The 14,404-nt window shown below is 47.8% G+C and overlaps 1 protein-coding gene across 1 annotated transcript in view; it reads right to left on the bottom strand.

Moving 5' to 3' along the window:
* The window catches only part of LOC142684354 (SCO-spondin-like), a gene marked incomplete at its 5' end in the record, with an annotated part of 350,250 nt that overhangs the window by 214,047 nt on the left and 121,799 nt on the right, over positions 1-14,404 (bottom strand). Inside the window, 6 exon segments of the mRNA XM_075847515.1 lie at positions 10,492-10,674; positions 10,817-10,957; positions 11,409-11,561; positions 11,828-12,059; positions 12,144-12,241; positions 13,714-13,836. Of these exon segments, the coding sequence (XP_075703630.1) occupies positions 10,492-10,674; positions 10,817-10,957; positions 11,409-11,561; positions 11,828-12,059; positions 12,144-12,241; positions 13,714-13,836 (930 nt within the window).

Here is a 14,404-nt window from a genome sequence, read left to right as displayed (position 1 = left end):
TCAGCTTTCTCCTCACTGACCAGTACATTCAGCTTTCTCCTCACTGACAAGTACATTCAGCTTTCTCCTCACTGACAAGTACATTCAGCTTTCTCCTCACTGACCAGTACATTCAGCTTTCTCCTCACTGACCAGTACATTCAGCTTTCTCCTCACTGACCAGTACATTCAGCTTTCTCCTCACTGACCAGTACATTCAGCTTTCTCCTCACTGACCCGCACATTCAGCTTTCTCCTCACTGACAAGTACATTCAGCTTTCTCCTCACTGACCAGTACATTCAGCTTTCTCCTCACTGACCAGTACATTCAGCTTTCTCCTCACTGACCAGTACATTCAGCTTTCTCCTCACTGACCAGTACATTCAGCTTTCTCCTCATTGACCAGTACATTCAGCTTTCTCCTCACTGACCAGTACATTCAGCTTTCTCCTCACTGACCCGTACATTCAGCTTTCTCCTCACTGACCGGTACATTCAGCTTTCTCCTCACTGACCGGTACATTCAGCTTTCTCCTCACTGACCAGTACATTCAGCTTTCTCCTCACTGACCAGTACATTCAGCTTTCTCCTCACTGACCAGTACATTCAGCTTTCTCCCCACTGACCAGTACATTCAGCTTTCTCCTCACTGACCAGTACATTCAGCTTTCCCCTCATTGACCAGTACATTCAGCTTTCTCCTCACTGACCAGTACATTCAGCTTTGCCCTCATTGACCAGTACATTCAGCATTCCCCTCACTGACCAGTACATTCAGCTTTCCCCTCACTGACCAGTACATTCAGCTTTCCCCTCACCGACCAGTACATTCAGCTTTCTCCTCACCGACCCGTACATTCAGCTTTCTCCTCACTGACCGGTACATTCAGCTTTCTCCTCACTGACCGGTACATTCAGCTTTCTCCTCACTGACCAGTACATTCAGCTTTCTCCCCACTGACCAGTACATTCAGCTTTCTCCTCACTGACCAGTACATTCAGCTTTCCCCTCATTGACCAGTACATTCAGCATTCCGATCACTGACCAGTACATTCAGCTTTCCCCTCACTGACCAGTACATTCAGCTTTCCCCTCACTGACCAGTACATTCAGCTTTCCCCTCACTGACCAGTACATTCAGCTTTCTCCTCACTGACCAGTACATTCAGCTTTCCCCTCACTGACCAGTACATTCAGCTTTCCCCTCATTGACCAGTACATTCAGCTTTCCCCTCACTGACCAGTACATTCAGCTTTCCCCTCATTGACCAGTACATTCAGCATTCCCCTCACTGACCAGTACATTCAGCTTTCCCCTCATTGACCCGTACATTCAGCTTTCTCCTCACTGACCAGTACATTCAGCTTTCTCCTCACTGACCGGTACATTCAGCTTTCTCCTCACTGACCAGTACATTCAGCTTTCTCCTCACTGACCAGTACATTCAGCTTTCTCCTCACTGACCAGTACATTCAGCTTTCTCCCCACTGACCAGTACATTCAGCTTTCTCCTCACTGACCAGTACATTCAGCTTTCCCCTCATTGACCAGTACATTCAGCATTCCCCTCACTGACCAGTACATTCAGCTTTCCCCTCATTGACCAGTACATTCAGCTTTCCCCTCACTGACCAGTACATTCAGCTTTCTCCTCACTGACCCGCACATTCAGCTTTCTCCTCACTGACAAGTACATTCAGCTTTCTCCTCACTGACCAGTACATTCAGCTTTCTCCTCACTGACCAGTACATTCAGCTTTCTCCTCACTGACCAGTACATTCAGCTTTCTCCTCACTGACCAGTACATTCAGCTTTCTCCTCATTGACCAGTACATTCAGCTTTCTCCTCACTGACCAGTACATTCAGCTTTCTCCTCACTGACCCGTACATTCAGCTTTCTCCTCACTGACCGGTACATTCAGCTTTCTCCTCACTGACCGGTACATTCAGCTTTCTCCTCACTGACCAGTACATTCAGCTTTCTCCTCACTGACCAGTACATTCAGCTTTCTCCTCACTGACCAGTACATTCAGCTTTCTCCCCACTGACCAGTACATTCAGCTTTCTCCTCACTGACCAGTACATTCAGCTTTCCCCTCATTGACCAGTACATTCAGCTTTCTCCTCACTGACCAGTACATTCAGCTTTGCCCTCATTGACCAGTACATTCAGCATTCCCCTCACTGACCAGTACATTCAGCTTTCCCCTCATTGACCAGTACATTCAGCTTTCCCCTCACTGACCAGTACATTCAGCTTTCCCCTCACTGACCAGTACATTCAGCTTTCCCCTCACCGACCAGTACATTCAGCTTTCTCCTCACCGACCCGTACATTCAGCTTTCTCCTCACTGACCGGTACATTCAGCTTTCTCCTCACTGACCGGTACATTCAGCTTTCTCCTCACTGACCAGTACATTCAGCTTTCTCCCCACTGACCAGTACATTCAGCTTTCTCCTCACTGACCAGTACATTCAGCTTTCCCCTCATTGACCAGTACATTCAGCATTCCGATCACTGACCAGTACATTCAGCTTTCCCCTCACTGACCAGTACATTCAGCTTTCCCCTCACTGACCAGTACATTCAGCTTTCCCCTCACTGACCAGTACATTCAGCTTTCTCCTCACTGACCAGTACATTCAGCTTTCCCCTCACTGACCAGTACATTCAGCTTTCCCCTCATTGACCAGTACATTCAGCATTCCCCTCACTGACCAGTACATTCAGCTTTCCCCTCATTGACCCGTACATTCAGCTTTCTCCTCACTGACCAGTACATTCAGCTTTCTCCTCACTGACCGGTACATTCAGCTTTCTCCTCACTGACCAGTACATTCAGCTTTCTCCTCACTGACCAGTACATTCAGCTTTCTCCTCACTGACCAGTACATTCAGCTTTCTCCCCACTGACCAGTACATTCAGCTTTCTCCTCACTGACCAGTACATTCAGCTTTCCCCTCATTGACCAGTACATTCAGCATTCCCCTCACTGACCAGTACATTCAGCTTTCCCCTCATTGACCAGTACATTCAGCTTTCCCCTCACTGACCAGTACATTCAGCTTTCCCCTCACTGACCAGTACATTCAGCTTTCTCCTCACTGACCAGTACATTCAGCTTTCTCCTCACTGACCAGTACATTCAGCTTTCTCCTCACTGACCAGTACATTCAGCTTTCTCCTCACTGACCAGTACATTCAGCTTTCTCCTCACTGACCAGTACATTCAGCTTTCTCCTCACTGACCAGTACATTCAGCTTTCTCCCCACTGACCAGTACATTCAGCTTTCCCCTCACCGACCAGTACATTCAGCTTTCTCCTCACTGACCCGTACATTCAGCTTTCTCCTCACTGACCAGTACATTCAGCTTTCCCCTCACTGACCAGTACATTCAGCTTTCCCCTCATTGACCAGTACATTCAGCTTTCCCCTTACTGACCAGTACATTCAGCTTTCCCCTCACTGACCAGTACATTCAGCTTTCTCCTCACTGACCAGTACATTCAGCTTTCTCCTCACTGACCAGTACATTCAGCTTTCTCCTCACTGACCAGTACATTCAGCTTTCTCCTCACTGACCAGTACATTCAGCTTTCTCCCCACTGACCAGTACATTCAGCTTTCCCCTCACCGACCAGTACATTCAGCTTTGTCCTCACTGACCCGTACATTCAGCTTTCTCCTCACTGACCGGTACATTCAGCTTTCTCCTCACTGACCGGTACATTCAGCTTTCTCCTCACTGACCAGTACATTCAGCTTTCTCCCCACTGACCAGTACATTCAGCTTTCTCCTCACTGACAAGTACATTCAGCATTCCCCTCACTGACCAGTACATTCAGCTTTCCCCTCACTGACCAGTACATTCAGCTTTCCCCTCACTGACCAGTACATTCAGCTTTCCCCTCACTGACCAGTACATTCAGCTTTCTCCTCACTGACCAGTACATTCAGCTTTCCCCTCACTGACCAGTACATTCAGCTTTCCCCTCACTGACCAGTACATTCAGCTTTCTCCTCACTGACCAGTACATTCAGCTTTCCCCTCACTGACCAGTACATTCAGCTTTCCCCTCACTGACCAGTACATTCAGCTTTCCCCTCACTGACCAGTACATTCAGCTTTCCCCTCATTGACCCGTACATTCAGCTTTCTCCTCACTGACCGGTACATTCAGCTTTCTCCTCACTGACCAGTACATTCAGCTTTCTCCTCACTGACCAGTACATTCAGCTTTCTCCTCACTGACCAGTACATTCAGCTTTCTCCCCACTGACCAGTACATTCAGCTTTCTCCTCACTGACCAGTACATTCAGCTTTCTCCTCACTGACCAGTACATTCAGCTTTCTCCCCACTGACCAGTACATTCAGCTTTCTCCTCACTGACCAGTACATTCAGCTTTCCCCTCATTGACCAGTACATTCAGCATTCCCCTCACTGACCAGTACATTCAGCTTTCCCCTCATTGACCAGTACATTCAGCTTTCCCCTCACTGACCAGTACATTCAGCTTTCCCCTCACTGACCAGTACATTCAGCTTTCTCCTCACTGACCAGTACATTCAGCTTTCTCCTCACTGACCAGTACATTCAGCTTTCTCCTCACTGACCAGTACATTCAGCTTTCTCCTCACTGACCAGTACATTCAGCTTTCTCCTCACTGACCAGTACATTCAGCTTTCTCCTCACTGACCAGTACATTCAGCTTTCCTCTCACTGACCAGTACATTCAGCTTTCCCCTCACTGACCAGTACATTCAGCTTTCTCCTCACTGACCAGTACATTCAGCTTTCTCCTCACTGACCAGTACATTCAGCTTTCTCCTCACTGACCAGTACATTCAGCTTTCTCCTCACTGACCAGTACATTCAGCTTTCTCCTCACTGACCAGTACATTCAGCTTTCTCCTCACTGACCAGTACATTCAGCTTTCTCCCCACTGATCAGTACATTCAGCTTTCTCCTCACTGACCAGTACATTCAGCTTTCCCCTCATTGACCAGTACATTCAGCATTCCCCTCACTGACCAGTACATTCAGCTTTCCCCTCATTGACCAGTACATTCAGCTTTCTCCTCACTGATCAGTAAATTCAGCTTTCCCCTCACTGACCAGTACATTCAGCTTTCCCCTCACTGACCAGTACATTCAGCTTTCTCCTCACTGATCAGTAAATTCAGCTTTCCCCTCACTGACCAGTACATTCAGCTTTCTCCTCACTGACCAGTACATTCAGCTTTCTCCTCACTGACCAGTACATTCAGCTTTCGCCTCACTGACCAGTACATTCAGCTTTCTCCCCACTGACCAGTACATTCAGCTTTCTCCTCACTGACCAGTACATTCAGCTTTCCCCTCATTGACCAGTACATTCAGCTTTCTCCTCACTGACCAGTACATTCAGCTTTCCCCTCATTGACCAGTACATTCAGCATTCCCCTCACTGACCAGTACATTCAGCTTTCCCCTCATTGACCAGTACATTCAGCTTTCCCCTCACTGACCAGTACATTCAGCTTTCTCCTCACTGACCAGTACATTCAGCTTTCCCCTCACTGACCAGTACATTCAGCTTTCCCCTCACCGACCAGTACATTCAGCTTTCTCCTCACCGACCCGTACATTCAGCTTTCTCCTCACTGACCAGTACATTCAGCTTTCTCCTCACTGACCGGTACATTCAGCTTTCTCCTCACTGACCAGTACATTCAGCTTTCTCCCCACTGACCAGTACATTCAGCTTTCTCCTCACTGACCAGTACATTCAGCTTTCCCCTCATTGACCAGTACATTCAGCATTCCCCTCACTGACCAGTACATTCAGCTTTCCCCTCACTGACCAGTACATTCAGCTTTCTCCTCACTGACCAGTACATTCAGCTTTCCCCTCACTGACCAGTACATTCAGCTTTCCCCTCATTGACCAGTACATTCAGCTTTCCCCTCACTGACCAGTACATTCAGCTTTCCCCTCACTGACCAGTACATTCAGCTTTCCCCTCACCGACCAGTACATTCAGCTTTCTCCTCACTGACCCGTACATTCAGCTTTCTCCTCACTGACCAGTACATTCAGCTTTCTCCTCACTGACCGGTACATTCAGCTTTCTCCTCACTGACCGGTACATTCAGCTTTCTCCTCACTGACCAGTACATTCAGCTTTCTCCTCACTGACCAGTACATTCAGCTTTCTCCCCACTGACCAGTACATTCAGCTTTCTCCTCACTGACCAGTACATTCAGCTTTCCCCTCATTGACCAGTACATTCAGCATTCCCCTCACTGACCAGTACATTCAGCTTTCCCCTCATTGACCAGTACATTCAGCTTTCCCCTCACTGACCAGTACATTCAGCTTTCCCCTCACTGACCAGTACATTCAGCTTTCTCCTCACTGACCAGTACATTCAGCTTTCTCCTCACTGACCAGTACATTCAGCTTTCTCCTCACTGACCAGTACATTCAGCTTTCTCCTCACTGACCAGTACATTCAGCTTTCCTCTCACTGACCAGTACATTCTGCTTTCCCCTCACTGACCAGTACATTCAGCTTTCCCCTCATTGACCAGTACATTCAGCATTCCCCTCACTGACCAGTACATTCAGCTTTCCCCTCATTGACCAGTACATTCAGCTTTCTCCTCACTGATCAGTAAATTCAGCTTTCCCCTCACTGACCAGTACATTCAGCTTTCCCCTCACTGACCAGTACATTCAGCTTTCTCCTCACTGATCAGTAAATTCAGCTTTCCCCTCACTGACCAGTACATTCAGCTTTCTCCTCACTGACCAGTACATTCAGCTTTCTCCTCACTGACCAGTACATTCAGCTTTCGCCTCACTGACCAGTACATTCAGCTTTCCCCTCATTGACCAGTACATTCAGCATTCCCCTCACTGACCAGTACATTCAGCTTTCTCCTCACTGATCAGTACATTCAGCTTTCCCCTTAATGACCAGTACATTCAGCTTTCCCCTCACTGACCAGTACATTCAGCTTTCTCCTCACTGATCAGTAAATTCAGCTTTCCCCTCACTGACCAGTACATTCAGCTTTCTCCTCACTGACCAGTACATTCAGCTTTCTCCTCACTGACCAGTACATTCAGCTTTCCCCTCACTGACCAGTACATTCAGCTTTCTCCTCACTGACCAGTACATTCAGCTTTCTCCTCACTGACCAGTACATTCAGCTTTCTCCTCACTGACCAGTACATTCAGCTTTCTCCTCACTGACCAGTACATTCAGCTTTCTCCTCACTGACCAGTACATTCAGCTTTCCCCTCACTGACCAGTACATTCAGCTTTCTCCTCACTGACCAGTACATTCAGCTTTCTCCTCACTGACCAGTACATTCAGCTTTCGCCTCACTGACCAGTACATTCAGCTTTCCCCTCATTGACCAGTACATTCAGCATTCCCCTCACTGACCAGTACATTCAGCTTTCTCCTCACTGATCAGTACATTCAGCTTTCCCCTTAATGACCAGTACATTCAGCTTTCCCCTCACTGACCAGTACATTCAGCTTTCTCCTCACTGATCAGTAAATTCAGCTTTCCCCTCACTGACCAGTACATTCAGCTTTCTCCTCACTGACCAGTACATTCAGCTTTCTCCTCACTGACCAGTACATTCAGCTTTCCCCTCACTGACCAGTACATTCAGCTTTCTCCTCACTGACCAGTACATTCAGCTTTCTCCTCACTGACCAGTACATTCAGCTTTCTCCTCACTGACCAGTACATTCAGCTTTCTCCTCACTGACCAGTACATTCAGCTTTCTCCTCACTGACCAGTACATTCAGCTTTCTCCTCACTGACCAGTACATTCAGCTTTCTCCTCACTGACCAGTACATTCAGCTTTCCTCTCACTGACCAGTACATTCAGCTTTCCCCTCACTGACCAGTACATTCAGCTTTCTCCTCACTGACCAGTACATTCAGCTTTCTCCTCACTGACCAGTACATTCAGCTTTCCCCTCACTGACCAGTACATTCAGCTTTCTCCTCACTGACCAGTACATTCAGCTTTCTCCTCACTGACCAGTACATTCAGCTTTCTCCTCACTGACTAGTACATTCAGCTTTCTCCTCACTGACCAGTACATTCAGCTTTCCCCTCACTGACCAGTACATTCAGCTTTCCCCTCACTGACCAGTACATTCAGCTTTCTCCTCACTGACCAGTACATTCAGCTTTCTCCTCACTGACCCGTACGTTCAGCTTTCTTCTCACTGACCAGTACATTCAGCTTTCTCCCCACTGACCAGTACATTCAGCTTTCTCCTCACTGACCAGTACATTCAGCTTTCTTCTCACTGACCAGTACATTCAGCTTTCTCCTCATTGACCAGTACATTCAGCTTTCTCCTCACTGACCAGTACATTCAGCTTTCTCCTCACTGACCAGTACATTCAGCTTTCTCCTCACTGACCAGTACATTCAGCTTTCTCCTCACTGACCAGTACATTCAGCTTTCTCCTCACTGACCAGTACATTCAGCTTTCTCCTCACTGACCAGTACATTCAGCTTTCTCCTCACTGACCCTTACATTCGGGGTTCTAGACTAATAACTACACTTAGGGATTTTTTCACTGACCACTTTATAAAAGGTCCTAGTACTGACCACTGCATTCAGGGTCCTAGGCATTGACTGTTAGATCCAGATGTATAGTCACTGACCACTATCTCCAGGACTCTAGTCGCTGACCACTATCTCCAGGATTCTAGTAACTGACCACTATCTCCAGGACTCCAGTCACTGACCACTATCTCCAGGACTCCTGTCACTGACCACTATCTCCAGGACTCCAGTCACTGACCACTATCTCCAGGACTCCAGTCACTGACCACTATCTCCAGGACTCCAGTCACTGACCACTATCTCCAGGACTCTAGTCACTGACCACTATCTCCAGGACTCTAGTCACTGACCACTATCTCCAGGACTCCAGTCACTATCCAGGGTTTTAGTCACTGACCACTATCTCCAGGACTCCAGTCACTATCCAGGGTTTTAGTCACTGACCACTATCTCCAGGACTCTAGTCACTGACCACTATCTCCAGGACTCTAGTCACTGACCACTATCTCCAGGACTCCAGTCACTATCCAGGGTTTTAGTCACTGACCACTATCTCCAGGACTCCAGTCACTATCCAGGGTTTTAGTCACTGACCACTATCTCCAGGACTCTAGTCACTGACCACTATCTCCAGGACTCCAGTCACTATCCAGGGTTTTAGTCACTGACCACTATCTCCAAGACTCCAGTCACTGACCACTATCTCCAGGACTCTAGTCACTGACCACTATCTCCAGGACTCTAGTCACTGACCACTATCTCCAGGACTCTAGTCACTGACCACTATCTACAGGACTCTAGTCACTGACCACTATCTACAGGACTCTAGTCACTGACCACTATCTCCAGGACTCTAGTCACTGACCACTATCTCCAGGACTCCAGTCACTGACCACTATCTCCAGGACTCTAGTCACTGACCACTATCTCCAGGACTCTAGTCACTGACCACTATCTCCAGGACTCCAGTCACTGACCACTATCTCCAGGACTCTAGTCACTGACCACTATCTCCAGGACTCTAGTCACTGACCACTATCTCCAGGACTCTAGTCACTGACCACTATCTCCAGGACTCTAGTCACTGACCACTATCTCCAGGACTCTAGTCACTGACCACTATCTCCAGGACTCTAGTCACTGACCACTATCTCCAGGACTCTAGTCACTGACCACTATCTCCAGGACTCTAGTCACTGACCACTATCTCCAGGACTCTAGTCACTGACCACTATCTCCAGGACTTTAGTCACTGACCACTATCTACAGGACTCTAGTCACTGACCACTATCTCCAGGACTCTAGTCACTGACCACTATCTCCAGGACTCTAGTCACTGACCACTATCTCCAGGACTCTAGTCACTGACCACTATCTCCAGGACTCTAGTCACTGACCACTATCTCCAGGACTCTAGTCACTGACCACTATCTACAGGACTCTAGTCACTGACCACTATCTACAGGACTCTAGTCACTGACCACTATTTCCAGGACTCTAGTCACTGACCACTATCTACAGGACTCTAGTCACTGACCACTATCTACAGGACTCTAGTCACTGACCACTATCTCCAGGACTCTAGTCACTGACCACTATCTACAGGACTCTAGTCACTGACCACTATCTACAGGACTCTAGTCACTGACCACTATTTCCAGGACTCTAGTCACTGACCACTATCTACAGGACTCTAGTCACTGACCACTATCTACAGGACTCTAGTCACTGACCACTATCTCCAGGACTCTAGTCACTGACCACTATCTACAGGACTCTAGTCACTGACCACTATCTACAGGACTCTAGTCACTGACCACTATCTCCAGGACTCTAGTCACTGACCACTATCTACAGGACTCTAGTCACTATTCAGGGATTTAGTCACTGACCATGACATTCCGGGTTTTTCCTGCATTGCTTCATTTGACCATCCTGACAGGTGCAGATCTGGCAGTTTGCTTTGACCAGCTGTCCAGGCCAGTAGGTGCCTCCTTCCACCTCACACGGACATTCGTCTGGCCGTACACAGTGATTCATGTTGTCGAGCAAATATTTATCAGGACACCAGCAACCTGACCAGGCAGAAGAAGAGTTAAATCAGCACGGTGGTTTCATTCAGACATGACAGAGGACATGGGAGGATCAGGCGTCACACGTTGTTCATTTGTGGACAGTCCTGCGGTCAACGATCAGAGCCGTCTCCTCCACTCTTACCAGAGACGCAGGGCTGATCATTCGGGCAGACACGATTGTTGGTCAGGTCAGAGCAGGTCATAGGACATGGGGCACAGGTTTTATATTCCAGGTCAGGAGGACAAGATGGAGGCTGAGGGCAGCCATCCTGGTGACACAGATCTGGAGGGAAACACAACAGGGTAACTGAGTGCTGTGCGAATTATCATTGCTGCTCGGCTACAGACAGATTTGCTTTCTTCTGCTCCTCTAGTGATAGGGTATGTTCAAACGGCAGCCTCCGTTACGGCTGAAATTACAGAGCTGTTTTCAGGAGAAAACAGCTCCGCAATGTCAGACGTAATGGCAAGTGCAAGTGACAGGCACTTTGACGCGGGCGTCTTTTTTACGTGCCGTCTTTTGACAGCGGAGCGTAAAAAAAATAACCGTCGGCACAGAACATAGTAAAGCCCATTCAAATGAATAGGCAGATGTTTGCCGACCCTTTGGTGCCGTATTTTCGGACGTAATTCGAGGTTAAAACACCGGAATTACGTCCATAAATAGGGCATGTGAACATACCCTCAATCTCACCGCTGTCACCATTGGTGGAGTCCTGTTCTAACAATCTTACCAATCTCCAGAGATGAAGCTGAAGAACTTAGAAGATCGGAACAGTGACGCCCACTATTCTGCGGATGTGTACACTCCCTACGCCGAATTACCACCCCGGTGCAGTCCTGAGAGCAGTTTGACCACGTTGTCCATGGTGTCCACGAGCCGTCAACTGTAAAGACAAGAGCAGGTTATCATAGTAACATAGAAGACCTGGAATGTAATGAATTATCTGCGTCCCCCATAATGTTAGTGGAATATTCTGTAACTGGAGCATCTAGAGTATATGACTGGACACAGCTCAGGCCGTCACACGTCACCATCATTTCTCCCATTCATCTGTCAGATTTAAACCTGAAACATCATCTATAAAAATTGTAGGATCTCGAAGAGGTGAATATCCAGCCTAGAACCCTCCCATCATTGTGGCGACCTCACCTGGGCAGGAGACAGAGAAGCACTGCTGCGCCTCGCGCTCCTCTCCCCGGCACTGTCTGAGGATATCACTGGATGGGTTGGTGCACACGCGGCGTCTGCTCTGCATACCGGTCCCACAAGATTGGCTACAGTCGCTCCACGACCCCCATGGACTCCAGAATCCACATTCCCTCTCGTCTGAAGCTTCTGAGCCCCGGGATTCATCCTCACAGTCAGGAATCCCATTACAGACCTGAAGACATAAGAGAGAGAACCCATCAAGATGACCCAGGAGAGGCCTGAAATATCTGGGCACGGAGCCTAATGCCTCATGTACCTGTTTAAACATCAAACAGCCGCCATCCGGGCACATGTACTCTGGGCAGCCGACTGCAGACGTCTGGTTGGGAGAAGTTAGGGTCACCAGACTCTTCTCTACAAGGGAAGAAAATGTACATAAAATCGAGAAGACACAAAGCTGCTCCCTAAGTCAGCGCCAAAGAGGAATTAACCAAGATACTGAGCAGAAGTGCGAGAAACATGTCAGGCGTCAGCCATGTGCGACTTGTGCGGTCACACCGAGAGTTTCAGCCCTTCCAATGTCCTGGTACATACGGCTCAGCACCATGAATCTTAATATTAAAGGGAGTCTGTCAGGTCCTTTATGGAATCTAAACCAATACCAGCACTGGGTAGGGGACTCAAACATTTGTTGAAACACCTTTGTGGCCGCAGATAAACGTTGCATATGCAAGTTAACTAATTTTTCTTTGAGATGCTAATTAAATTGCAAGTCCCTTGAGAGTGGTCCCAAGCCTGGCAAGTGCTCCGTCTCTCGTGAGCAAACCCTGCCCTACGCCTCCCCATTGGCCTTCATTGATGACTACAGCTTTAGGCAACATCCCTGTCATACCCGAACACTGGAGCTGTCAATCACGCCAAGGGGAAGGCATTGAGCAGGGTTTACATACGAGAGCTGGGGCACTGGCCGGGTTTGGGACCGCCCTCGAGGGACTTGAAATTTAATTAGCATCTCAAGGAAAAATAACTTCATTCGCATATGAGCTGTTAGTTGGTTACTACACATGTTGGTATTTGAGCACTGTACAGTATTTATTTAGGCTTTGTGTGGCACTGTATAGTACATTTTTTTTGCAGTGTAAAGTGGTGGCACTGTATAGCATTGGTATTAGTATTTAGGTAACTGTATAAAACTTAGTTGCTCATCATAAAGCACTCTTGTCTGGGCACCATTCAGTATGGCACTTATAACGAGTTATTGTATTTGTACACTGTATGACAGGACATCACATGGGGTAACACAAGGTACTGCACAGGTATCATCCAACCTAAACCGGCCAGTGCTCTGCTCCTAATCCTAGGATTGAAGGGCCGTGACCTTTGGATTGGTTTCTGGTCTTTGTGAGACTACAGCTGGCGCAGTTCACCAATTCGGATGGATGGTTGCTGAGACGTAACCACCAGCCATGTACCAGTCCTCTGTGGTCAATAATCACTCAAACACAATAGTGATAGTCTCCTCCAATAAAATAGTGTGAACTCATGACCACTCATCTGTATTGGCAGGATAAATGGTTGAACCTGTCAAGACTTTCGACTTTCTCTAATGTCTATGGTCAGAGTCATCTTTAGTCTACATTTTCTCTTGGTCATGTTTTTCTGTGTACATAACCCCCGCTAGAAATCCAGTTCAATACGAGTTCTGTTCAATCTGCATCTGGAGTGATAACCCAACCCAAGGGCAGTCCTGTGGCAGTCACCTCTCTATAGTAAGGAGCCTTCAACCAAGATCAGAATCCATTACCAATAAAACCTACTTATCCTTCCCTCGCTCCAGCTCCAACCCCCAGCAGAGATCCCTTACATGTGTAGAGTGGGTATCTTACCACATGTCCTCTCGTCTTCCCCCTGAGGACAGTCCGGAGAGCCGTCACAGACCAGAGAGATGTTCACACACATCCTGTTAGCGCAGATAAAGTGCCCGGGACAAGGGGGGATTTGTGTAGAACCTGAGAATATGAATTAGTCCAAAGTTAATGCAATATGCCCAATATACCATGGGTGATAGCGCCAGAGCTTCAGGGTCAGGGATGGCGGCCCAACTGTGAGGCACATAGAACAGAGAGTAGTACGTATCAGATAACTACTCCTCCCCCACAGTGTATTCTGCTGTGTGTGGCAGTTCTCGTTACCTAGAAACCACTTGTCTTCCTCTCTGGGTGACTACCATGTACTATCAGCTGTACACGAGGCCTTCCTGTTATTTGGGTACTAATATAGAGGATGAGGCTTGAAATTATCGATAATAGCTTAAGATAAATGTGGGGGAGAAATTTTTTTTTTAAAAAAACACCTCCAGTCACCCGTGACTCCTCCCCTGTGTATATGAACCACTCCCCCGCAGAGTCTATTTGTCTGGAGGTTTCTACATTTTAGCAGCTCGTGGCTCTTATGACTCCACCCAACTACACAGGGGTCAAGGTCATAGTCAAGTGATTACTATGCTCCCAGGGTTAGGAAAAATTTCATTTAAGCCCTTTAGATTGTCAGCTCACTCTCCTGTTTCCTTTCTTTTCT

The sequence above is a fragment of the Rhinoderma darwinii genome, assembly GCF_050947455.1.
Source record: "Rhinoderma darwinii isolate aRhiDar2 chromosome 5 unlocalized genomic scaffold, aRhiDar2.hap1 SUPER_5_unloc_1, whole genome shotgun sequence".
Classification (NCBI taxonomy): Eukaryota; Metazoa; Chordata; class Amphibia; order Anura; family Rhinodermatidae; genus Rhinoderma; species Rhinoderma darwinii.
Note: the sequence above shows the minus strand (reverse complement) of the source record. Positions and strands in the feature narration are given on the sequence as shown.